The sequence below is a fragment of the Puma concolor genome, chromosome B3, assembly GCF_028749965.1.
Source record: "Puma concolor isolate L17-30 chromosome B3, mPumCon1.1.hap2, whole genome shotgun sequence".
Lineage (NCBI taxonomy): Eukaryota > Metazoa > Chordata > Mammalia > Carnivora > Felidae > Puma > Puma concolor.
This window is the reverse complement of record NC_141672.1, coordinates 81,681,181-81,709,175: the sequence shown is the minus strand read 5'-3', so window position 1 is coordinate 81,709,175 and position 27,995 is coordinate 81,681,181. Positions and strand designations below refer to the sequence as shown.

General features: G+C 33.9%; 1 protein-coding gene across 3 annotated transcripts in view; it reads left to right on the top strand.

The window, feature by feature from the left end:
• The window catches only part of DPH6 (diphthamine biosynthesis 6), a 198,283-nt gene that overhangs the window by 24,831 nt on the left and 145,457 nt on the right, over positions 1-27,995 (top strand). Inside the window, exon 4 of one of the 3 annotated variants that reach the window (XM_025919642.2) lies at positions 13,075-15,009. The exons of the other annotated variants lie outside the window; for them this stretch is intronic. Within the exon in view, the coding sequence (XP_025775427.1) occupies positions 13,075-13,260 (186 nt within the window). The 3' untranslated portion in view covers positions 13,261-15,009. Of the gene's footprint in view, positions 1-13,074; positions 15,010-27,995 lie in introns of those variants that run through there. 3 annotated transcript variants of the gene reach the window in all.

The following is a 27,995-nucleotide window of genomic DNA, read 5'->3' as shown; positions in this document are numbered from 1 at the left end:
TCTCCCTCTCTCTCTGCCCCTCCCCCGTTCATGCTCTGTCTCTCTCTGTCCCAAAAATAAATAAATGTTGAAAAAAAAAAAATTTAAAAAAAAAAAAAGAAAAAGAGAATTTATTGACAGTAACCTAAAGATAAGTTTGGCTTCAAGTAGACTAAGTACAAGACACAAATTATGTAATCAATATCTTTTCCCCCCTGTTTCCATCTCTTGCCTCTATTTTCTATTGATTCCGTTCTTTGACTAGACTCTTATATTCAGAAAATGGCTCCTGGTTACATTTTTTCTGGTTCAAATCTAGTAGGAAAAGCTTCAGTCTTTTTAAATAACTCAAAGGAAAATGTAGTTATCCAGTTATATTTCATTGCCACTCAGTGGCCTGACTTGTATCATCTATGAACCAGTCATTGTTGATGATTTTATTTGACTGGATAGGTCTAGATCATATGCCATTCCTAGAGCAACAGATAGAGTCATGATTACTAGAACCACATTTTACTATGGTTCTGTGGGAAGAACAGAACCCATTGGGGGGAAAAGTGGATCTCCAAATACAAAGCAAGCTGTTGCTGGTAGAAGTGTGAACTGTGTCAGGGAGGTAAAAAGCAGCAGATTTCCTGAAAATAAATAGGTTTCAATTGCTTACAAACTTAGGAACCATCCTAAATGGCTCTTCTTTCAGTATGTACCTCCCTCCTCTTCTCCATCTCTTCTTCCCTCCTTCTTCTGTCTTATCCTTTTTCAAACCTAGTTGACCATTGGAACCACAACAGTGAGTCTATACTCTGGGACTTGCATTCAATTCTCATGATGTCTCCACTTGAATATTCTGTAGGCACGATAAATTCAACAAGTTCAAAATTTTATTCATTCTCTTCCTGCACAAACTTGCTCCAGTTCCTATATTTCTCTCTTAGTTAAAATCATCATCATCTACCCCCATCACATAAGTCTAACCTGGGACCCACAACTAGATTTCCATTTTCTTTCAGTTCACTCCCACACCAACCACCACTATTAGATCTCTAGGAACCTGCTATTGCTTCTGTGACTTCTGATATCTGACCCTGTGATTTCATTCTCACTATTACTGAGTTTTCACCTGTACTCTGTAAGAGTCTCCTAACTCGTCAGCTTGCCTTCAGTATCACCTTGTGTACCATTCAACCCTTCTACTCTATTGTCCTTGGCTGTTCTGCATAAATACTTAAATAACCCACTACTAAGGCAAACTACAAGCACATTACCTTGTCAGAAAAGACTCTTTTAAAAAGAGAGCCTTGCCTTCCCTTCCATTCCTACCTGTCTGATCCTGTCATTTCCATACAAGTTTCTGGGTTCAAGTTATAATGAACTAATAGGTTAGGAGATTGCTTTTTATATCTGAATCTTTGCCTGTACTTTTCCATATCCTTATCTCTGTTCTAAAGAACTTCTCACTTCATACACTTCTATGAAATGGGCTCTAATTTATCTGCTTCCTGTATTTTCCTTCTCTGTTTGTCTATACCTCTACTGTTTTCCTCAGGACATTAGTAGGATTATTTATGTGACTGTCTCTTGCTAGATTGTGAGACCCTCAAAGACATACTCGGTACTCTTCATTTTTACATATCTAGTGTACAGCAGTATTTCTGGCATATGGATGCCTTTTAAAGGATGACTGAACAAATTAGTCCAAAGCTTAACAAATTATATTTTATATCACAATGTATCTAATTCAGGGGAGCCACAACATTGTTATAAAATAGGATGTAATGCCATTGGTAAATTCATTTTGTTTTTGTTTTTCCACTTAGAAGCTTAAATGGAATAGGCATAATTGTGAAACTTTTCAAAATAAGATATCCTATCAGATTTGGCACTATAACCCACTAAGTATACCAAGAATAATTTCCAGCTGCAGAGTACTTTATAAAAATGCTGAGCAGACACTTTTTCAAATTATTTTTGGTGTCTGCATGTTAGAAAACATGCTTATGGTGGAAAATTGTTCTGTGGATCTTTTTTCACTCTGAATATTAGGGAAAAAAACCCTTGGTGGTTGGGTGGCTTGAGGCAAATCCAAAAGGTTTGTAGTGGGAGGAACATATAAGAGGCCCTTAAGATTTGCAGGGAGGACCCAGACATAATGCTAATTAAACAGGCACATAGCCCTGTACAGATTGCTCCTGGCTCTTCAGCATTGCACAGCTTGCCTCAAGCCCTGTCAGTTCCCAAGATTTTGGACATTAAACCTGGTCCCTTGGCACAAGAAATGCTTTGCTAGTATTGATTCTGGACCGTAAACAGAAGAGTTGGAATCAGCACAGACAAGTGTCATTTTGACTCCCAGGTGCGACTTCATTGAGGCTGTGTTATTGCTGGCCCTTCAGACAGTAAAGTCAAGCATGCATGAGAAAGCACATGATGGAAGATCTGTCTGGAAGTAAAATGTTGGATTATACTTGTCAATTATTACAGTTTGTAAACTTATCGCAGGTCTAGAGTCTTCATCTGTAGGTTCCCCCTAAAGCTTAGAAAATGTGACTCCCTCATTTTAGCAAAATGATTATTCTGTCTCCTAACCTTGAACTTTCTCCTCTTGGTATCACTGATTGTGTGTGTATATTAAACATGCACATATATACTCTTTCAATTTATTTTTTGCCTGGTTCAGTGCCTCTCTATAAATTTACTAATTGACTTTCCTTATGTTCCTTTCTTCTGCAAAATATAGATTTCTATCTTAACTCTATGTATTTTAAAGTGTGTTGGGTATGTCTGACTTATCTTTCAAGTCTCTGGTGTCTGGGTCCTATTGAATTTTTCGTCTTTTTTCCTGTCTATGCTACCGTTTATTTTTTAAGAAACCTTTTGTAGACATCTGCTTAGGAATTGTGTTGTCTAAGACACTAGATGTATGTTTCTGTCCTACAGTCCTTTACTTCAATTCTAGACCTGTATTTTACCTTGTCTTTGTTATATTCTCTATTAAATGACTAAGAACATATTACTAAAATTTAGAAGTATAAATTACTTTATTCATTTATTGTTATCCTTCCATTTTTTCAAAGCACAGGACTTTATTGGTAGTGACACATGGTATGATAGATCTTAAACTGATCTTTTTACATTGACTTTTCCTTTTAAATTGTGAACTTGTTCATCCAGATAATTTGTGGTGCTTATATCATAAAATAGCCATAAAAAGCAAAGATGATATCAATAAATAGAGTTTTTAAATTATTAGTATTGGTAAGAGATGATTCAGTAGAGACTTGTTCTGTGACATGCTGATGTGAGAAAAAAATTGAGTGAATAAAAAGATGAATTAATCAACCTTGACTTTTCCTGTTATCTTTAACCTGATACTACTGCAGTTTATAGACTCCTCTATGTTTTTCTTTCTGCAAACATTAATTGGATGCTTATAATATACCAGTAGTGTAAAGAGATGTTCAAGACAGTCTCAGCCTTCAGAGAACCTGGAGAGACAAGGTACAGTTGCCATTGGAGTATGCATTTAAAGTGCTATGGGAATTGAGAGGAGAAAAAAAAATCTCATGTAGGAGCATCAAGAGGGTCTTATGGGGGAAATTACATTTGATATCCTTGTACGTTGTTTGGGTTTTGACAAAGGCAGGCATGAGCAAATGTCTAAGAGAAAGTTGCAAATTAGGGGCAGAGCTTATCCAAACTCACAGAAGCAGGAAATCATGAGATACATGAGGGAAGTAGCAAGAAGTTCAATTTGGCTAGAGCTCGGAGTTTAAGGAGTAGTGGAAAATAAGTCTACAAAGGTTGATTGAAATAAAAAGGGGGTGTCTTAAATTTAGGCAGGATTGTGTAGGCAGCCCCTAAGTTGGTATTTTCCAACTGAGTTTAATGTGTCACAACCTTTTTCTCTTTAAATGAAAGAGACTAGAATAAAATAGAAAATATCAAAATGCATTGTACATAGTAAGGTTAATTATATTTTGTGAAATGTGCATTCACATATGTGAATATAAATGAGTGTTATGTGAGTATAAATGTATGTTATGTATATTCTACACTGTTAAACAAATTGTTATGGTTAAACAAATTTGAAAGCCACTACCCTGAAGGATTTTGCAAATGGAATGACATAGAATTGTACAGTTGAAGGGAACTTCAAGGACATTAAGTTGAACCACTATAATGATGCGAGAAATGGATTAGAGAAGTGGAATTCTGGAGATGAGGAGCTCAAACTGAAAACTGAGATACTGGGCTAGATGAAAGTTTCTGAGGACCTGAACTGGGGGAATGGCAGTGTGAAAGGGGAAGAATGGACATTGTAGGTGGATTGATAGGGCTTGATGGTGGCTTAAATAAAAACATGTGTAAATAAAAAGTGACAAGGAGTCTACATGAAGTACTTCATAAACTAACAGTTCCATGTCTAATTAATTCAGCTTTCACTGGGCAGTGTTTCTAAGCAAAGTGAATTACAATAGCTATGTATTACAAATATTGTGACACTAAATTTTACAGCACCCTGTCTTTGTCATCTGTTTAATCTGGTGTAGGATGGTATAGGAGATGCTTCATTCAAGCTGGCTTCATTTAATCAAGATTAACTCTTTTTTTTTTTTTTTATAAATCAAGATTAACTCTTAATAAATCTTAGTCTTACTACAGGTGTTGGTGAGGATGTGGAGAAAAAGGAACTCTCTTGCACTGTTCTTAGGAACAGCCAAGAACACTCTGGAAAGCAGTGTGAAGGTTCCTGAAAAAGTTAAAATAGAAATACCATATGATCCAGCAATTGCACTACTGGGTATTTACCCAAAGAATACAAATACACAAACTCAAAAGGATACATGCATCACTGTGTTTATAGCAACGTTATTTACAATAGCCAAGTTGTGGAAGCAACCCAGTTATCTGCTGATTGATGAATGGATAAAGAAGAGGTGGTATATACAATGGCATGTTATTCAGCCATAAAAAAGAATGAAATCTTGCCATTTGCAACAACATGAGTGGACCTAGAAAGTTTAATGCGAAGTGAAGTAAGCCATTCAGAGAAAGACAAATACCGTATGATTTCACTAATATGTGAAATTTAAGAAACAAAACAAATGAGCAAAGAGAAAAAGAGAGAGAGAGAGAGAGAGAGAGGGACAAACCAAGAGACTCTTAACCATAGAGAACAAACTGATGGTTACCAGAGGGTATGTGGGGGATGGGTAAAATAGGTGATGGAGATTGAGGAGTGAGTGCACTTGTGATGAGCACTGACTGATTAAAATAAAAACTTAAATAAATAAATACATAAATGTTAGTCTTGATGGTGCTTTTAACTGAATGTTTAACATTTTTTTCATATTGTTATATGTGGTACATACCAACTAAAAAATTTGTTTCCCTATTTCTTAACTCTAAATAAAATCACCTAGTGTGAATTCCCAGAAGGAAGCAAAAAGTACTATATTAATGAGCTTAACATAATAATCTGTGTAAGTGGGATTTAATTTTATAGTAATTGAATTAAAAACTTATTTACTGGTGATCATGTAAAATATTGTCTTTTCTTCAGCTTTATTCATATAGTTGACATAACATTGTATAAGTTTGAGGTGTACAATGTTTTCACGTGAAACATTTATATATTGCAAAATGATATCACCCTAGCATTAGCTAACACATCCATTCCATCACTTATTTACCGTATTTTGTTTTTTTTTTTCGTAGTGAGAATATTTAAGATCTATTTTTTTAGCAACTTTCAAGTGTAATACAGTATTATTAACTATAATCGCTATGCTGTACCTTAGACCCCCAGAATTTATTAATCTTATAACTGGAAATTTGTACCCTTTGGTCAACATCTTCCCACAGCCCACCCCAGCCCTTGGTGACCACAATTCTACTCCCCATTTCTCTGGGTCTGGAGGTTTTTAGATTCCACATGTGTCTGTCTCTGGCTTATTTTGCTTAGTATATAATGAGATATATGTGTATTACATGTCTTCATCCATTTATCTGTTGATGGGTTGGATTGTTTCCATATCTTGGCTGTTGTGACTAATGCAGCAGTGGACACTGGGGGTGCAGGTTATCTCTTTGAGATCCTGTTTTCATTTCCTTTGAATATATACTCAGAAGTGGGATTGCTGGGTCATAAGGTAGTTCTATTTTCTTTTTCTTTTTCTTTTTTTTTTTTTTTTTTTGAAGAACCTCCATACTGTTTTCCATAGCAGCGGTATCAATTTACATTCCTACCAACAGTGCCCAAGTATTCCCTTTTCTCCACACCCTCACCAGAACTTGTTATCTGTTACCTTTTTGATAACAGCCTTTTTAACAGATGTGAGTGGTATCTCATTGTGGGTTTTGATTTGCATTGCTCTGATGATTAATGATGTTGTGCACCTTTTCTTGTACTGTTGGCCATTTGGATGTCTTCTTTGGAAAGATACCTATTCAGTTCCGCTGCACATTTTTAAATTGGATTACTTGTGGGGCTTTTGTTATTGTTGCTGTTTTTTTTTTGGTTTTTTTTTTTTGCTGTTGAATTGTATAAATTCTTTAGGTATTTTGAGTATTAACCTTTTATCAGATACATGATTTTGCAAATATCTTATTCTGTAGGTTGTCTTTTCCTTTTGTTGTTTGTTCCTTTAACTATGCAGAAGCTTTTTAGCTTGATTTAGTCCCACTTACTTACAAAATACAAAGTCTTAATAGATTCTGTAGGCTTTCCGGCATCATGTTAGATTGAACCTGGCTTCAGACCTGTAAATTAATTGACACCTTAGATATTTCACTTATGGTTTTCCTCCAGTCTCTCCTTTTATAATTTATCCTACAAACTCCTGCCGGGTTAGTCTTTCTAAAGTGTAGATCCAATCACATTCCTCTCTTCATCAAAAATCCTTGTTGCTCACCATTGATCTGTCAGGTGCTCTGCAATATGGCTTAAGCTTATCTTTCATCATTTCCCAGTATTCCCCCACATGGAACCTATGTTCCATCTAAACTAGGCTATGTCAGAACTCATTTTAACCCACATAGGCCATGTCTTTCCTGTACAGTGCTGTGCTATAGTCATAAATAATCCTTCCTCTCCAGTTGCTTCTTTCACATGGCATCTCCTTTTGATATCTTCCTTCAAATGCTCTCACTGAATATAATATCTTTCTCTCTGGAACCTGCACATAATATTGTATTTCTCTTATAGTACTTTATCTTGATATTCAGAGCTACTAGGTTTTGTTTTGTTTTGTTTTGTTTTTTATCTTGTGGGTTTTGTTTAAAGATGCTAAGTACCTTGAGGAGCCGGGCATTGTATTCCTTTTTTTTTTTTTTTTTTTTTTTTTTATATGGGATTTTTATACAACTCTTGAACTATATAGACATTGTGTTCAACTGTACTCCTCTGGAATTCATTTATTGCATCTGTAAACTACGAATATATCTTTCTGTTTCTGTTTTTTTATTTATCTGTTTTGAGAATAAAGGTGAAATATACGAGAGCCTCTTTAGGTTTCTAGGAAGAAAGATGCTGTATAAATTAGTCTTCTTTTGTTTTTTTGTTGTTTTTCTTAGCCTGCCGACTTCATGTTAGTGCCAGGTTTTCTTTCTACTTTATTCCTTTGCTTCCAAAATAATCCAGTAAAGCTAAATAAAGTCAGTTTTTTTTTTCATTGCAAAGTTCCATTAGTATATTAATATTAAGCAGTAGCTGTAAGTTGGCATTGAGATGAGTGTAATTCCTCTTGACTTTATTAGTAAGTTAATACAGAGAAGAAAAAGAATGGTAATTGTTCAAATTGTGAAAGAGGTTTTAATATGGGGAAATTTGTATTTTATATTAGATTGAATTTATCTTTCTACATTGTTGCCTATAATTTTTGGCCCTCCTGAGACTTTTTTATAGACTTTTTCATTCAGATAATTGAACCTATTCTAAGGGACATGTGGAATTAATGTTTTCTAGCTAGTTACCTACATGAATAAACTGATGCATGGGTCATTCAAAAGAAGATAAAGAAGTGAACCTGAATATGACAAAACTTGTTATCTACAGATGCTTTCTTTCCATCAAAACTTATTTTGGCATGTTCTTTTCAGATTTAACTCTATGGTTATCTTTAAAATCTAAGCAGTGTTTTCTCTACTAACTCATTTGTAAAAAGCCTCAAGCAAGGACTTCTATTTGAAAGTTACATGAGCTGACTTTAGAGAATTTAGATTTTTGAAAGAGCATATGAAAAAATAAGATATTTTTAAAAATGGCTCTTAAATGTCCAGTGGCAATAGAAAAGGGCTATTATATACACTCCTGTTTGTGAAAGCTATTACCTCTCAATGCCAATGGAATTACATCACAGTTACTCATAACATCTCCAGTGCTGGATCATGTGATTATTTTGTGTACTTGCACACATTGAGTGCTCAATGAGCAGTTGTTAAATTAAACTTAGTGAACAAAATTAAGCGCATCTAACCCTGATAAAGTTCATTGCTCCTTGTAGATTTTTATGAAAATACATTGACAAATAGGGGTGCCTGTGTGGCTTAGTCGGTTAAGCATCATCTCTTGATCTCTGCTCAGGTCATGATCTCTCGGTTTGTGGCTCTGCATCAGGCTCTGCACTAACAGCGTGGAACCTGCTTACGATTTTCTCTCTCCTTCTCTCTCTGCCCCTCCCCTGCTCACTCTCTCTCTCTCTCTCAAAATAAATAAAAATAATTTTTTAAATACATTGACAGATAAGAAAAGGCAGAAATTATTTACCAGACATTTGTTTCCCTTCCTTTACAGAATTCTTTTTTACCTACTATATGATTAGTTTCAGAGCCATTGAAATGGCTCAAGGTCTATTTTAAGACCAGTTCCCTTACGGTTTCTTTCCTACATAGTAATTTTGCTGGCAAGTGGGGAAGGCAGAGAGAATCATTATTTGGTAAATAATCCATGGTCTCCCTTTTGAGCTTTTCACAATTTAGCTCCGTTAATAATTTTTACTTGTCTCATAGTCATTTTTGTGGCTTACTTAACCCTCACCGAAGTTCTACTGATTTTGAGTGGTCATTTAACCTGAACTTGGTCATAGAAAACTAATAAAAATCAGTCCAGTGGAATTCATTGCAGATAATGTGATTACTGTAAGATAAGATTTCTTAATCTAGGGGGGAGAGGTGTTTTTGAACTCTGAAATTCTGTGCAAATTTTTTGTATATGTAAATTTTTCTGGGAGAGATTTTTATCATAGTCTCACATTGGTCTCTTCAGAAGTTTAATAACTACTGCTTTTTAACAAATTTTTAATGTTTATTTATTTTTGAGAGACAGAGAGAGACAGAGAGTGAGCAGGGAAAGGTAGAGAGAGAGGGAGACACAGAATCCAAAGCAGGCTTCAGGCAGCACAGAACGTGATGTGGGGCTAGAACTCACAAACTGTAAGATCATGACGTGAGCTGAAGTTGGATGCTTAACTGACTGAGCCACCCAGGTGCCCATGGTAAGTACTGTTTTCATCCTCAGTTTCAGAAAGCCTTATATCCTGGGGGGTATTTATGACTACTCAACTTGGAATCAGTTGTCTTTTGACTATGTAGCACATACTGTGCTCAGTACTTGGAGGTCAGAGGGGCTCCCTGGGTCTTATGAAGAGTGAAGAGGGAGCACCTGCGAGCAGATGAGGATGACACGTATCTCTTGAGAACACCATTAAAATCTCAAAGAGAACAGAGTGCAAAGTGGCATCTTCAAATTTCAGGCAGGGAGTAATGGGGACCAGATGGGGCAGCAGACTTGTAGACCTATACGTGGTCTGGCTGGCTCATAATAGGCCCTTGGGTTTGATGTTGAAGGAGAGAAGGATAAGGATGTAAAAGATGATTTCCTCAAGTGTAGTTTTTATTTGTTGAATTTTGGTTGTGTTTAGTTTCTTTTGAGGGAAGTTATTATATTATGCCTTGTTTTACATAATTATTTTCATATACAGTATATCTTGCTTATATCTTGCTTATTAGTTTATACCTCGTGAAGGCAAGGACTATGTGTTTTTCAATTTTGGATACTCTGCAGTGCTCACCATGAAGCCTTGTCCAAGTGAGACGCTCAAAATTTTTGTTGTATATTTCCTCTAAGGATGCTGTTGAGGATTTTTACCATATCACACATTTAACTTTATGGCACTCCAAGGGTAAAATATTTCTCCGGATTTGGTCTTTGTAATAGTCTTGCCTTAACTATAACCGTTGGACAGTTTTTATTGTATGAACACTGTAAATCATGCAACTCATTCTAGTTTTCTTTTTATATTGATTATTAGAAAGCCTACAGCCATGTGATTTTTGTTCAGTTATTTCTGTATTATAATTTAATTGATGTTGTTTATGTAGCACAATCTGCCAGGCACTGTTACACGTTGTATACATTATATTCTAATTTATCTTTATCAACCCTGGTCTATTTTCTTTATTTTGCGGATAAGTAAACTGAGATATAGAGATTTTAAGTAACTTGTCCAAGGTGACACAGGTAGAAAGTAGTAGAATATGTACTTTTAATCGCTGTATTCTTCTGCCTCCCACCATTACATTGTGTTATCAAGAAGATACTACCACATAACAGTACATATATAGTGCATATATAAACAAATAAGGCATGTGTGAATTAACTGTGAGACAGAGGGGTGGGCATGTGGTTTGATAAGGTGAAGTGGGGTTATTGAGTCAAGGATCAAAGTGATCTATCTGTGTTTGATCTCATTTCAGAGCTCTCAGAATTATTTTAAATCTTTGCTACTCAAAGTGTAGTCTAGGGGCTGGTGCTGTCCATGAAGTGATTGTTATTGGTTCAAGGTCAGCTATTTATAGAAATGGAAAATAAGCATTTGGAAACTTTTATACTTATTTGAGAGTATTTTTATATCTGTTGAATCTAATAACAAAAAAAATTGGCTTCATATTTTATATGTTTGTAAAATTTGTCTCTTTTTTTATATTTTATTTTAATTGTGTTTTATAGATGTTTCTGTCTCCAAAGTTTTAGAAATTAAGAGAAAAATACCCTTGTCTTTAACACAGTTTGAGAAACACTGTTCTAGGTAACACCTTTAAGCTATGGTTTGTTTGAAAAGGAAAAGACATGATCTATAGCTTGAAATTACATTCTAATCTAAGTCTGTTTCTGAAGATGAAGTAGGAATCAGTATATTTGGCTACTTTGTCAGTTCCTTGGTTCTCTGAGAAAAAGCCCTAAATGAATTGACTTGGAAGAGAGGGCATTTTTCATTTTTTTCTTATCTTTAGTACTTTTCTCAAGAATGACAACATTTTAATTTTTTTTTAATGTTTATTTATTTTTGAGAGAGACAGAGACAGAATGCAAGTGGGTTAGAGGCAGAGAGAGAGGGAGACACAGAATCCAAAGCAGGCCCAGGCTCTGAGCTGTCAGCACAGAGCCCGACGTGGGGCTCGAACTCACGAGCTGTGAGATCATGACCTGAACTGAAGTCGGATGCTCAACCAACTGAGCCATCCGGGCACCACAAGAATAACATTTTAATTAAGTCCTTGATCCAGGGTAATAATAGCATGAGGAACTTGTCTATCATCTGTAGTTACAGTTTCCTTCCATGATTTATCAAAGTTGCCAATAAGGCAATTCATATTTTTTGTGTGTGTTCAAACTGTTCCTGGAATAACAGAAAAATAAAAACAAATAAAAACAAGCAAACAAAAAAACAGAACATTGCTGTTAACTCCAGATTAATAGATTAGTATGATTTTTCATTTATAGAAAATAAAAATTGCTTCAATGAGACAATATTTATACTAGTTCAGCTTTTAATTTTTTTTATTCTTTTTGGGCAGGATAGGAATCCTCCTTCTATAATATAATATGTTGCAAAGGAGTCTCATAGAAAGTTACCAACCTTAATTGAGTCTTTGAATGTGTATATAATTACAATATACCTTCAAAATAATCTCTTTTCCGTGATCCTCCAAGGTTGCATTTGAGAAGACTCTCTCACTGGTTTTTTTTTTTTTTTTTTTTTTTTTTTTTGATGTTTAAAAAGTGGCCTCCAAATAGAGAAATGGGCTAAGGATATGAACAGGCAGTTCATAGAGAAAGAAATCCAAATGACCAAAAAATGTGCAATCTCACTTACTCAAAAATGCTGCTATTATTTTGGCAGGCTTAAGAAATGATATTGGTTTTGAAGAAATGAGTGTCTTATGTGCTGCCAGCAGCCCTATAAATTGGTTCAGCCTTTCTGAGGTAATTTGGCAGATCTCATCAGACACAAAAAATAGATTCTCTTTACCAAACATTTCTACCTTGGGAAATTTATTCTGAAGAAATACAGATGTATTCAAAAATTAAGAAATGACTGGCAAACTGAATTATGGTATATATATATATATATATATATATATATATATATATATATAGGAATATATGGCATCAAAAATGAAGTTGCAGAAATACATCTGTACATGTTATTAAAAGAAGCAAATAGATTACCAAATACCCTGTAAGGTATAATTACAGTTTTGTAAAACATATTTGTGAAATGTATGTATAGAAAAATAATTGAAAGATGTATTTAGATCTGCATGTAGCAAGTATTAAGAATGTGTAATTTTTGCACATTTGAACTTTTAATTTTTTTCCCTCTAATGACTACATTGTATTTGAAGCTTCTTTGTTAATGATTTGGCCTCCATTTTAAAATGCACAGAATGGTCTAGGAGGAAAGGAAACCTGATAATCAACAGGATGTCGCCATTCCCTAGGTCCTTTTCTGAAGGTTTACAAGGAGCCTGTTTTTCTTTCAGAACTTGTTCTTGAAAGCTGTGTTTGAGTTTTGTGGTTATTGTTGCTGTTTTTCTCCCTGTGACAAATGCCTATCATTTTCTAAACAAGAAAGCCAATGTCCCAGTTAGGTGTGTGGAGTGTTTCTCATTCACTCTCAGCCCTGTTGTGTTAATACTGAATAAGCAGAGACCGCCTGACCAGTTGGTGAAAGATAGGACGCCAGCCTCAGGGCTTTTTCTGGTCAGCCCTAAACCTCTGATTGCCACGTTTTCCTAATTTCCCATTTCCAGGGCATCGCTAGAGTGACCTTGCCTGCTGAATATGATGCTCTGAATCTCCAAGATTTTCACATGAATTTGGAAGTGGGCAGTCAGGCGATTGTTTACAGGACTCCAAATGAACTGTGCACTCACAGCAAGTTTGATAAACACACATTTCCTCCTTTTATCAGTGAGATTGCAGAATGTGAAGTATGAGTTTCCAGTTTTACTTATTCCCTTCAACCCTTTTCCTGTTTAAAAACTTAGACATACTAATTGGATGCTGATCTGTCCCTGTTTTTTAGTCTGTTTACTGATAGTTGACGGTTTATTCCAATACTTACCTAGGCGAGGTTTGGCAGTTCTTTAAATAATAAACTTCCCATATATTCAACTTACAGGAGATTCATCCCAAGGAATGCAATGTGAGCACTAATTAACAGTAATGACTGCTAATCACTTTGCTTTTTATACTCCTTTAAGAGCACTGCTATTACCCAATGTAGTTAAGTAAAATGCTTGTATATGAATCAACAATGCTGCATCCTTTTAGCAGCTATTGCTCACAATCAAGCTTTGCATAAATTAGAGTTAACTAAAATTGATTTTAATATCCTGCATTTCTTTCTGCAATAGTAACTAACATATCCAGTTAAATACACTGGATGTTTAAAAGGCATTCCCTGATTTTTTTTTTTTTTGTAGTCATACTTATGGTAGATGAAAAGCAAGATTGCAAATAAATTTTCTCACAGTTGACGACCTTCCTCTTAGATTTCTACAAAATTGCATGCAGCATACTCTTCATAGGCACACGGCAACACTTGGATTCTGTTGTAAGAATTGTATCACATCAATGAAAATCAATAGGTTTATGTTTAATTTTTCTGAATTTGTGCATTTACTTCCTAGAGGATCTTACAGTTCCTTTAAATTATATAGCCCATTTATATAAACTTGGTTCATAGGATTGTGCATTCAGTGTTCATTAAAAGGGGTTGTTTTATTATGTTTGGTGTATTATTAGACTCTTATAAAAGCTTTCTGTTTATTTACATGCATTCAACATACCTACAAACTGCCTTGCCTCAGGAGGAGACGGAACAAAACTCATAAATTAATAATTTAAGGGAGCAATACCCAAGTAGCATTTTGGTTAACTTAATAAGCTAAAGCCTTAGAGTCAGTGCTGGCCACTTTAACAATGCTTTACTTTTGACTTTTATTGGCTGAAAATAACTTGTTAAACCAAGGCTTTTGTCATAAAGTGAAATCTACATACCATCTGAAGTCCCTTCCCCTCTTTTTTGATTTATGAGTAGGTTGACATATTATTGAAGAATTTTTAACGCTTTCACAGTTCTGCACTTTGATTTCAGAGAAGGTGCTAATCTCTCTGGAAGTTTGAGAGTGACAAAATGAGTTGTATACTGTTTTTCTGGGGAATTTGGGGTTCTTTATTAGAGGCCTTAGTTTTATGATGGTACCTATATTAATGTTGATTTATCAAATACGTGATGTGGTGTTGCGATCTGATATGCATTAGCAGAATGTCCTCCTTTCACATTTTACATGTTATCTGTAGTTGCCTGATCATGACATTGTAATTCTTATAGCTAATGCTAGTGTTTCTACAGAGGTTCAGCAACTCAAGACATTATTTTTAAGTCACCAAAATAAAATGATGTCCCTTTTATTTTTGTATTGCTTTGTAGTGTCAGAAATCTAAATTTTTGGTGAGTAAACAAGTGGAAAGAATTAAGTGGTAGTGTAATGAAAAGGTTTATATTTTTTATACTAGTCTTACTGTAATACATTGCAAACATATGTATTAAAAAAAAACTTTGGCACTATACTTAATTGAATTTAGTTTCAAAGAACCGCAAGAGGAATGATGTAGAGAACAGAAAATATATGGAAGCTTAATTGAATGTTATTCATATCTAATTATAATCTTTGTGCGTATTGTTGTAACTTTTAAATTTTGTATCCCAGTACTATTGCACGATAGCATGAAATACGTGTCTGTGAGGAAAAACTTGTTTTTTCTATTTTGCTTTGAGTTTGAGTTCCTGTGTGTAACAAAATTACGTTTAAAAACGGTGAGGATTTCAGTTTTGGTCCTTTTTTTGTTTTGTTTTGTTTTGTTTGCAGTGTGTTTACTTTCATGTGAGAGTGATTGATCTGTAGCTGTCATTTTACCCAAAGAGGGGACAAATGGAATTGGCCTTTTAGACAAAAGTATGCAAACAGACTGCATTCTTTCTGTTGATAGAATTATGGAAGGATTGCATGAGGTGCCACATTCATTTTCCTATTGATTGTAAAAAGGATTCTGCAATGGGCTGCTGTTTCCATTGGATAAGGAGGTGCTATGATTAGTTACCTTTCTCTTGAAAGCACTACAAAAGGAAATGCAAAATGTGTGCGGTGCAGTGTTCTCAATTTGACAGTTGTTTTTGTTAAGTTTTTTTGCCCTATTGAAGTCCAGTCTATTTTTAAAAAAACATACATTTTGGTTTTGTCCCTTATATTAAGCTTGGTAGATTTCCATGCGTTTGACCCTTTAAAGAAATTATACATTGTAGACAGTTTTTCTAGGCTTCTATTGTAAAGCTTCAAAGCTGATGCAACAGTGCCCTCTGTAGTCTTTCAGTGAACAGTAGATAAATGTAGATGATTTGGAATATTCAGGTAAGAAGCAGGATATTTAAATTTAATTTTTGCTCAGACAAGAGACCCCTTTTTCCTGACTAGACATTCTTGTTTTTCACGAGCGGCTTTACTTTAGACAAAGGGAACAAAGGACCATTCTGAGTTTTCATTTAGAATTATTGGCTACCTCTTGTTGTTACCCAGTGGTAAATCTCAAGTTTTATCAGACATTCATCAGGGTAATTTGAGATAGAAGGAATCTTACAAGCTGTACTGTCTCTTCATGAAATATCTTTTTGAAGTTGAGTTCCAATAGGAGTATTTTTAAAAATAATTTAGTTCCTTTGTGCTCTTTTCTTCTATTTAATTAGAGCCTAAGTGGCTGCCTAGAACTTAACTTTTACTTGTCCCTGAATTGGGTAACACAGGCTTTATACAGGACATTATTTAAATTCAAACCCAGGGAGTTACACAATGTCTAAAGTATTTGTCATTCATTAGCATTGATTTAAATTTTAGATTTCCCTTCCTTTCTTTATTGGTTACCTATTTGATTGTATATATTGATACTAAATTTTTTATTGTAAACACAACTTTATGTGAAGTTATTAGATGATAATAAAAGCAGGCATCATATTTAGCTGTGATCAGAAGAGAAAAATTCCATGGGCTAAGTTTGTTTTCCTTCTGAAAGGGTTTTAGTAAAAAGAGCATGGGCCCAATCCTAGCTTCTCCATGTATTCACTATGTAATATTGAACACATTTCTTAATCTCTGAGCCTGCTTTCTTGTCTGCAAAATGGGAGTAAAAAGTGTTTATCTTTTGAGGTTTTTGTAAGGGATTAGAGATAATGTATATTAATTGGCCAAGTTGTTACAAATGCCCAAATGGTTACTTTGTTCTAAAAATCACAGTGTGAAGGTAAATGGCATTGTTTTATACAGGGACATTTCAATAAAAATCTAGAGCACATTTAATGCACTTTAGATTTTTCAAAAATTTCTGTCTCATGACTTGCAGTGATTTATGTGAATCTGAAAGCTGACATGGCATCCCTCAGTAATGTGGACTGACACAATGAGATGTGCATTAACTTTCAAGTCTTTACAGACTTCAATCCCCAAACTTCTTAAATAAGCCACGTTTATAAACTCTAATGGACATTTACTAGCAAACCAATGTTTGGCAACTTGTGAAAACTGATAATAAATGAAACTCAAACAAAGAGTCTTTTACTGTTTCAAACCCTGGGTGTATTGGGGAAAACTTAGGATACTTTTTGTTGACCTGTGTTCTCGGTAGTAGTCTAGAGCCCATATTTTTCTAGGTAAGTGGATTTTGCTTTCTCTACCCAGTTACAGAAAAAGACTGATTTATAAAAATAGATGAAAGTGGAGCTTTTCTGGTTGAAGTGGAGATGGGGGCTCAAGTCTCTTTTTGAAGGAACAAAGTTTAAAAACCATTTTGGTGCTATACCATATATGTATATGTGTGTGTACACATAGATAAATTTTCTCTCTCTCTCTGTCTCTCGTACAAAGGCTTTGTGCTGCTTTGATTTGAATTCAGAGCAGTTAATTCTATACCTGGCACATAAAAGATGCTCAATTAATATGTGCTAAATACAGAATTTTTTGAGTACCAGGCCTCCCATTATTGACACAGAAGATTTGAGATACCATATGTTTTAAAATGCACAGTTTAATGTGGCAACATTCTATTACAATAATTGTTTCTATGTGAACCCTTTAAACAAGCACACTTCAAGTGTAATTCACCAGTTTATTTTTTAAAAATCAACCTGTTGTGACCACAAATAGTAATGGGAAATGAATAAAACTGTTCAGAACTTGTCTTCCAGATGATTAAAAGCTGTTGCATTCCACAGTGATAGATTTAGCAAAAGATTCTGACATTTCAAATGACCTGATGGTAAAAATAATCTTGCACAAAGAACTTGTGAATTAAATTTTCTCAACATTGACTAAAGCATTGTTTTTCTTGTAAAGTTCTTATTTGTGCTTCATATTGATTTTGAGTAATCCTGAATTTAATGTTATAATAAACCACATTTTGTTTTTAGTATATCATTTGGGTTAAAATTGAGAACTATGAAAGTATCTTTTTAAAAAAAATATATTATAGAGAAGGAACCAGTGTTTAAAACCAATAGAATGAAATGGAAACCAAATATGGTAGGTTTTTTTTTTTTTTTTTTTTTTTTTTTTTTTAACAGTGACCAGTTGCAGTAAGAAACATGTTTAAAATTAAATTCTGGTTCATAAGACTGACAAGATGCTGTCTACAAAAAAAAAAAAAAAAAAAAAAATGAATAAGGTATTTTTCTTTGCAATGAAAGTACCAAATTAAGAATCTGCTTAATTAAAATAATGATAAATGTAGATTACATTACTGAAGACAGTGAAATACAGCTGCTCTGTCTAGTGAGAGCCTGCATAATTTACCAAGACTGTACAAAGAAGCAATGGAGCAGCCACTGCAGACTGTTAGAGGAAATGTCCTGTTTATTCTACATACATTTCTTTTTTTAATTAAAATGTCAATGATAATTTTATAGCAGTCCTCCAAAGAAATCCCTTAAATTTCTTCAAGGTGGTAGAATGTGAAATGAGATCATTGCTGCTGAATGAAACAGATTAAACCCAAGAAAAAAGTAGCATTTTATTATTTTTTTATTAATTCAGCTTTCATTATTAGGAGCTAATATTGAAGTATGTATGTTTTTTTTTTTTTTTTTAATGAGTCTTTCATGAGAGAAATGTGGCAAAATCTTTGAATACACATTTTATTTCAAAATCTCTTGGAGCCATAAGCAAGATTTGGGTGGAGCCATAAGTAGCATTGCTTACAAATAACAAAATAGGTATGTATACCGTGGAATTCTCTAGGTGAGACAGACACCTCTGGGTGTATCAGGATTGACTGAGTGGTGTTTCCTCCTCAGTTCCATCACTGGACTATAATGATGACCAATAATATCTTTATAATTACATATATTTAAGAAAACCAATTTTGTGTATAACAAATGCTTTTTTGTTTTTGGTGTTTTTTTGTGTGTTTTTTTTTTTTGTCTGTTTGGTTTTTTTTTTTTTTTGCCTACAAGAGATAAGTGGGATTTCTGGAGTCAGACTTGTCTGTGTTCTAGGCTTTACCACATGCTAGCTCTATGACCTTGGTTTAGTTAACTTCTCTACACTGTGGCTTTCACATTTGTAAAGTTGGGGCTGGCGATAGTACCTACATCATAGGATCGTCATGAGCATTTAATGGGATAATCCATGTAAAATAGATCATAAAGGAAGCCTCGGTAAATGTTAACTATCACATTAAGAATAATAATAGTAATAGTAATGTTAACTAATATTAATGTAATGTTAATATTATTAATAATATACCAACTCACTAGATAAAATGTTTCTCCTGCACGGGAACAATGGAAGATTGCTCATACTTAACTAGTTTAATAGGATCATTGTTTAATAGGATCAGTTGCTTTCACATTGGTGAATATGTCAAAGCTTGTGCATTTCAATATGTTTGTTTTAGACTTTGCATTAGGTTGATACCGACTGGAATTAATTGAATATTTTCTATGATTTAGTTTTTCTACAGGGTCTTCCAGGAGTCCATCTGCTAAAAACTTCTTAATGGAAAGGGTTTGTGGGCAGAAAATGGTCACATCACTAAGAATTTGAGAAGTTTATATGAGAAAACGGTATGAGGAGAAACTTCTTCAGATGATTTTATTCTATACGCTTTTTTCTTTGAACTTCAATAAAATGATAAGTGCTAGAAGTGCAAAGATAAGAAGTCACGCACTATATAACCATTGTTTGTAATGTTTACGCATGCTGTATGAGTTGCAGAAGGTTAATATACATTTACTTTTTTTCTCTTGGTTAGTTGTGGGCTTTTTTCTAGTTGCCAGAAACGTAGATGATTAAGGCACGTGCCTGTCTCAGGGAGGGAGAAAGTTACTGCTATGTATTCATGGAAATTATTTGTAGCGAATTCTTTGCTCTTTTAAAAATATTCCATTTTTCTTGTAGTGTATCTCTTTGTTCCATGACTTGGCATTCATCCTTCATCGTCTAGCCATTGTTGCTGAGTTTCTCCTAAGAATCCTGTGGTCTTTGAGGCTCAGTATTGCTCTATCTGTGCCTGTTTGGGAATTATACTGATGACTTTTGATTTAGTGCATAATTTTGACTAATATCTTGAAATAATTTATCGTTTATTCTTAGAGTCTTAGAATCTCCAGGTTTCTTCCCTATCCTGGTCCTCTTCAATAGAGAGCAGGTGACTATACATTAACATAGGTTTTCAGTGCTTCCTCCACAGTACTACTGTAAGATGTTTGCTGAAGTGTGAAGTATGATTTAGCACTGAAATTGAATCAGACTTTCAGTTCAGTGTATCCTGAGGTCATTATTAGACAGTATTTGCTTCCTATTTTAAATTAATTGTTTTTGGAAGGCCAGTAGCTGCTCCCCCCCCCCCCCCCATTATTTATAGAAGCATCTTCACATTTATTTCAGACATTCTTTAGGGCCATCACAGATCAGATTCTGTCAAAGGCTAGGTGATATTATAAACTTTAATTTTAAGTTAATATCAATGGGCCTTGTTTCACATGGAGTTCTTAAACATTTATACTTACGTAGAAATTCGGTCTTCATCTTTGAGTAGCTTGTATTGTGCACAGAGTTTCTTCTCAGAATGTTATTTGTGTATATTTTAGACAAAACAATGCTACATGATAGATAAAACTTATCTAGTTTGTGAAGATTTTATATAATTAGAAGCTGCCAAACTTAGGTTGGTGTTTTTTGCTTTAAGGTTAATTGATAATTACCAATTCTCTACTGTGTGTAAATCCTTGCATTCACTGAATTCTGTTTTATATAATGGCTTTAGTGTGGCTACTCTTCACCCTATGTTTATGTTGATTTGGAATCAACTGATTAGTCAAGCAATCTGAAATGGAAATGATACAAAGCATTTACAACCAAGAAAAGTTAAGGGAAAATATAGTAAGTTACAACTAACTGTTACTAATAAACTAGCTAAAATAATTGTTTCCTAAAACCAACAGCTTGTGGATTGTACACATTTTTGAGTGTATAATTTTCATTATCTGCACAGTTTAAAGATGTGTTTTAACTATGTTTGTCAAAAGAAAAAAACAGTCTTTGTAATTATCAACTTTTAGAAAACAAAATGAAGATCTATAAATTGTGTTTTGATTTATTGGTAACCAGTTTCTTATATTTAACCTAAACGCTGGAATAAGCCTCCTAAAATGGTTATCATTTATTTTCTGCCATTATTTGGTGCTTTTGCGTAGTAAAAATAACACTGGCATTGATGAGATCCCCTTTGCTTTCTTTGTGTAGTTATTAAATTCTAATACATCTGACTTTTCTGCATTCTTTTATTTTACTTTCATTGTTTTTATGCTTAACTATCTGTGTTTGTCCTCTGTCTTCTGCCTCTTAGGTAGTCCAGAAAGCTTCTTTCCTCTGAGACTAGGTTCTTTGTACTCCTCTTGCAGACACACGTACTTTCTCTGTGCAGTGAAAATAGCTTTGTTATAACTTCACAGGGTTCTTACCCTTGTTCTTCACGCCTTGGTTTTTTTTTTTTAATCTAAATTACTCCTTAATATTCTTTGATACTTAGGATAATTGTTTTCTAAATTAAGGAGAACACATGAAAATAGAAAAAAATGTGAAGATCTTACTCAAAATTCAATCATTTAGAGTTAACATTTTGATGCATTTCCACGCATATATACTTAACATACTGTCATAGATACACACAGACACACACACATGTGTAATCAGTTGTGTGTATAACTTTGTAGACTGCTTTCTTTTAACTTAAAATATCAGGAGCATTTTCCATGCCATTAAAACCTCCTTATGAACATAATTTAATGGCTACTTAATATTCCATCATGTAGCTGTATAATAATTTCCTTAATGATTCCCTAATTTTGTAAATTAGGCTGAATCTAATTTTTAGTATAAAAAATAGCACTTTGATGTGGGTACATCAATTATTGTCAACATTTAAAAATATTAATTTCTTAGGATAGATTTCTAGATGTATAATTAATGGTTCAAAGTATATGATTATTTCTCAGGCCATTGATACATATTGCCTAGTTGATTTCCATAAATAGTATACCTGTTTATGCATGCATTATTTATATTTTGGAATTCTAAGTCTTTGTTTAATGTGTCTGAAACCTCAACTTGGAATTCTATTTTTACAGTTCCTGGCATGTGGTGAATACAAGCTGGGAGTAGCATTCTGCCCATCTTTGACTGCATTTTATTCTTGGAACAAAACCAAAGAGATATGTGTTAGGGCAGCTCAGTCATGTAACGCAAGGCATAGGGTGATGTTTTTCCCCCCATATTGTGAGAAGTCATTTTCCAGTGTTTTAATGGGACTACATTCAATAGATAATCTGCCACAAAGTGGGCTGAGTTTTAGTATATTGCATACTTATATTGTGCCATGTGGATGAACACAGATGCAGAAATAGATACATATATGTTATTTTTTTTTAAGTTCCAGATGTCATATGAATTAAAACTCATTTTTTTTCTGATAAGTTCTATTTTCTGACTAGCCACACTGTAGTCTCTGGATATCAACTGGTTTATTTTCTACTGGCATCATTAAGTTTGGTAGTATTTAGAAATTATTTCCAATTTTCTCATTAAATAAATGCTGATAGACTATTGGATTAATCACAGGAGATTGATCATTTTGGGTATATATATTTAATATCAAGCATAATATTTTAGGTATATTTCACACTCTACAAATTATTACTGTAGGTATAAGCCATTACTTCATGTTCACTAAATCCCATAGAAAATATCTTATGCTTCCTTTTTTTTAAAAATGAACTTCTATCATTAATGTTGGCTATTTTTATTATGTTATGAAAAATAAAACAGTAGTGCTACTCTTTTGAATTTAGTGGACTTAGTATAGTAACAATAGTTCTATAATAATGGTAAATTCATTTGTAAGAATAAAACAAGTAATGTTCATTTCATGGTAATTATAACTAAATGATTATTTACACCTTGGGAAAAGAGGATTAAATCACCTTTTTGGTATTATAACTACCTTTTGCTGTTGGTCTCTTTGCTTTCCCAGAACTAGTTCTGTGTTTACTTGTATTATACAACTAGTATTAGGGGATGCTGGCTTCTTTGACATACTTACTCTTTTAATGCTTATTGCTTGGCAGTTTCTTGTTAGTGATATGAACAGCATTCCAACACACCGGCTTAGGCTGGTATGTGGGAGTGTTGTCCAGAGGGGGTATTGCTGTTTTTTCCCAAGCAGCTGGGTTCTCACTTTATTTCTTCTTCTTTCCAGCTCTAAATATATCTGCCTCTACGCACTGTGTACACTTTGTGGTTCCATTCTCTTCTTCCTCCTGTCACTTTCATTCTGTTTCTCCTGTCTTCCTCTTTCATCTCCCTCATGTATTTGTGCATGCTCATCCGCAACTATACGTGGATTTTCAGGTATTAAAAACAAAGATTGCAGGATCTAGATCTAATTTAGTTGCTAAAGTTTTGCGTACATTTTCTCCCTGTTTTCTCTTTCATTATTTAAATTGGGGTCATCTGTAACATTTACACGTTTTTATGAGTACAAGCTCTTCTGTCCTTAAGCCTTTATGTCTCTTAATGATGAATAAACGGTACAACTAGAGAAAAAAAGTTAGACCAGAACTTCCAAAACTTCACTATGTAGACGAGCCATCCGGGAATCTTATTAAACATCCGAGTTCTGATTCAGTTGGTCCGGGTGGAGCCTGAGATTCTAACACGTGCCTCGGTGATGCCAGTTCTGCTGGTCTGAGGCCCCACTTTGCATAGTAAGGTTTTAGACTCTGGTTCCCTGCTGAGAGTGTCATTTATTTAGAACAGGAATATTTGAATTTAAAAGCCAGTTTGTTCATATATTCGCTCTACATATTAGCTATAAGAGTCTAATACCTACAAGGATGAGGGGGTACATTTCCTTTTAAGACATAATTTGCTATGTTTCTACAGTTCTCTAATTTAGGCAGTGGTAAAGCATGGTGATTTAAATGATCTCTGAGTCTTGGGCATTCTGTGATGGTCCCATGTACAGCTTCCCTGGTTTAGTTGGCTGTTTAGTGTAGACTAATGATGACATGTCTCTAGGTTGATGTGGGTGATTAGATTTTATGGTGTTGAAAAACTTTTCTTGTGGAAGTTTTGGGAATGAGGGTGAGGGGTGGGGAATTGGGACCAGGGATGGAGGCGCTGGTGTAAAGGAGAATTAGATGACAGCAGAAAAATGCTTTGTTCCTTCTCATCCTTATGATGAGCACTAGGAGAAGCATGGACAACTGGATTAAAATGAATTACCTGTTGAAAGTGAGAAAATCACCCAATACATATGCAGAAGTTATTCCCATTATGCGTTTAAATAAGAGGTGTTTCATGTCTTTTAAATAAAGAGATCCACATAATTTCCTGTATAAAAAATGGACAGCTTCTAGCACTAAGGATGTATCAGAACCTACAACAGATTAGAAGATGGGCTGATTTTAGAAAGGAGATGCTGTGACCAGCTTCTGCAGGTTGGCCCATTATTTGCAGTCCATTAGTCAAATGTGACCACCATCAAAACACTTGCATCTTTAAATTGCAAAATATCTTGATCTATAACATTGTTGAGGAAAAATGATCAAATTATCTAACATGGTTGGTTCCTGAAATGACTGAAGCCACGTAGTCTGTTGTAAACTCGAAGAAAGAAATGTGGGAAGCCTTTCCCTTGCCAGTAAGCCCCGTGCTTGAAAATAAATTGTATTTTAATTTATGACCCAAAAAATTCATCTAGCTTTTGCTTTTTCAAACCTTTTCAAACATTATTTTAGAACTAGAAACAACATTTTAGTTATATTTCCAATCTTATTTGTCTATGTACTTTCAATGAATATAGATTGCCCTTTTCTTTCGGCAGCTTACATTTAAAAAGCTTATGTTTTGCCATAATACAGTAGAATTATTTGTAGTAATGTTACAAGTCTCTAAACTGCATGAACATTATCCTGCTGTTTTATTGTTTTATAATGTAAAAGTAAATGCAAGCATTAAGAAATGTGCAGTGCTGTCAGGCTCCTTCAGGATTTAAGAAAATTGCCCCAACTATTGAAGAACTGAAAATAATCTTTCAGGTCGCAAAGAGCAGTTGTTATAATATTGCCTAACATTTTGCTTTTTTTTTTACTCTAACCATAGTGGTGATTTGAGTCAAATGCTAAAAAAAAAAAAAAAGAAAAAGAAAAAGAAAAAAACCCTCAGATTTTATTTAATTTCAGCACTGCTATTTCTTTGTAAGAATTGCATGTAAAACATCATGGTTAAAAAGTAGGAATAAAATAGAGGACTCATTCTTAACTTTGCATAAACCTAGACCATAAATCTGTTTCTTGTAATAATAGAAATTTTGCAGTCCAACTTCCTGATCCAATCTGTAAATTTGATAAAATAGGCTTAAATAGTATGTGTTAATCACAAAACTGAAATTGTTGCCCTGTGAGCTCTTCATAAAAGTGAAACAAACATACAAACAAAATCTAAAAGCCATACCTTCCAGAAAAGTTCACATGAAGCATTTTGGACTTTTAAAATGTAAGGAAGGAGGTATTCCTTACGGTTTTAGCCTTTTTTCTATCTGTTTTAAAATATTTCCATTTAAATGCAGATTTTGATTTTCCATCTGGGACTAGGTGGAAGCCATTCTATTACACTACTAAAAGAATAATCCACTTTAACACAACATTTCTCCCTAAAGGGATGGTCTTTTCTAGTCATAAGGTATTATTTTTCTCAGAATGATATTAACATTCATGATGTAGCGATTTTATCTTGATTTGAAAGATGTTTTGTTCTGGCAGTAAAAGGGATTAAGAGAATGTCTTTTGTATCCTGTTGCTAATATATATATATATATATATATATATATATATATATATATATATATATATATATCGTCTTACCTTGCTCAAGATTAGGTATTAGCAATTTTCAAAGAGTTTTGGGTTGGGTTATGAGTTATATTTTTAGAACATTAAAATCTTTAAACCCAGTGAAATGGAAATCACCAGATTCATTTAATCGAATTCTTAAACATTGGGTTGTACAAATATTTTTTTTTTAACAGATCAAGTAGCATATTTGAAAATTTCTGAACGAGCTATAACATTTTTTTGGTTTCATTTTCTTTTGCCTTGTAAAGAAGCCTTTTGTGTACATAAGAAAAGTGTTAGAGCAACTAGTTACTGCATTCAGTGTCATAAATGTGTTGATTTTGTCTCACCTTCTAAATTTATTAAAACTTTAAGATAAAGAGGGATTATATTAATTAAATGGAATGTCTCAAAAGAAGAAAGGCTCTATAGGCCTCTCTGCTATTTGTTGGGCAAAGTCTTGGCGTGCAGAATATAACTATCCAAGGCTTAAAGCACATTGGGACCCTGTGTAGGATGCCAGCGCCATGCCCCTAGGCGCACTGTCATTCAGCCGGCAGATTAATTAACCAGAGGCTGCAGAGGCTCGTGCTTTCAGTCAGCCCATTCTTGAGGCAGATAATGCAAGGTTTTTAAGACTTTGAACATTCAAAAAAGTTTTTTTCTTTACAGAATCATAGTGTATAGTGACACTTTTTCTACGAATCTAGGCATATATATACATATATATGTGTGTGTATATATATATATATATACACACACATATATTTTTTATTGTTGTTCTCTTTGCACATGTGATTTTAAAATCCAACCAGAGTATGATATGTATAACCCCTAAAGAGAAAATTTTTCTAGTGTCAGTGTGCACGCTTAAAACTTCCTAATTAATGATTTACTAAATCACACTGAGTAGCGGGCTCTTAATTTTGATTAAGATTTAGGAGGTTTTAACAGAGTCAACTTAAAAAATACATTTTTGTTTCTGATCATAAACTATGCTCATTCAAATTTTCATTAAGGTCACTTTTTATCTTCAGCAAGGACATTTCCATTCATACATACACAAAAATGTTTTGAAATGAATGAAGATTTTTACATTCTAGTGTTTTATTTAAGCAACAGTTTTAAAAAATAACTTTTAACATACCTATATATTACATTCATCTTTAGAAATGCGTTCATCAAATTTGATTGTTTTTTCTTTCAATCTGGTGTGTTTTAGAATTATATTAAACATTGTTTAATAGCTTAGGGATAAAATAATAACTGATTATTTTCTAAATATAGCGCAAGGTCTATGTTGATCAGATAGTGTTTTATTTGTGGCTTAAAATTAGGAAAGAACAAAGACATAACTAAATGCAAGAAAAGGCATAATTTCATTTTAATTTTTTTAGCAGTGTTGATACAACTCCCTCCTCCAACCCCCAGCCTTTTTTTCTCTGACACTGTCAATTTGTTAGCGTTCTCACTGGAATTTATTTTGTTGTAGTAAATAAAAGACAAGTCATTATTAAACAGATTTTGCTGTTAATTCAATGTATGATTACCCTTTGCCATAGGTACTTTTAAGGGCTTTTATCCAAAATAAAATTCATTAAAAATGCAATTAAAAAAATCTATTGTTAATGACTGCTTGAGTGACTGGCTCATAATTGGCTCATTACAATAAAAAAGCAACTGTTTAAAAATCCCGACAATGAGATACAGTACAGAGTGAACAATTCATTGTAAGGCCCTATGTGATTACAGGATCCTGAAGGTGAAGCAGAGAAGCGTGCAAATCTGAGACTCCAGCACAACTTTCTCTTTTACACCAGTACAGTGAGTTCAGGTCATGACCTAGCATGGGCTGTCCAAGTAGGAGCCCCCCTTATTTACAGTGTCCCTCACTGAAGAGTAAACTTAGGTAATATATTCCACTTTAATGCTAGCACTCAGACTCCTCTTTGTTTCCCTTCCCCAGAAATCTTTTCAGTTGACTTAGATTACAAAGTTGTAATCAGGAAATCTTTAGTTCTGTTGGGGCTAAACTAACAAAGACAATATTGTCATACAAGCCGTCATTATTACCTGCCCTTTTGTTAATGCAGGGAAGCATGTAAATAGCTCTTTTTCAAGCTCCAGAATTTTTATTTAAGCATTCCTAGAGATTTGTTTTGTTCTAGTATTTTGGTGGTTTGCTCTTTGTATTAAATTATTTTGAATTAATTAATTTTAATTCATTTT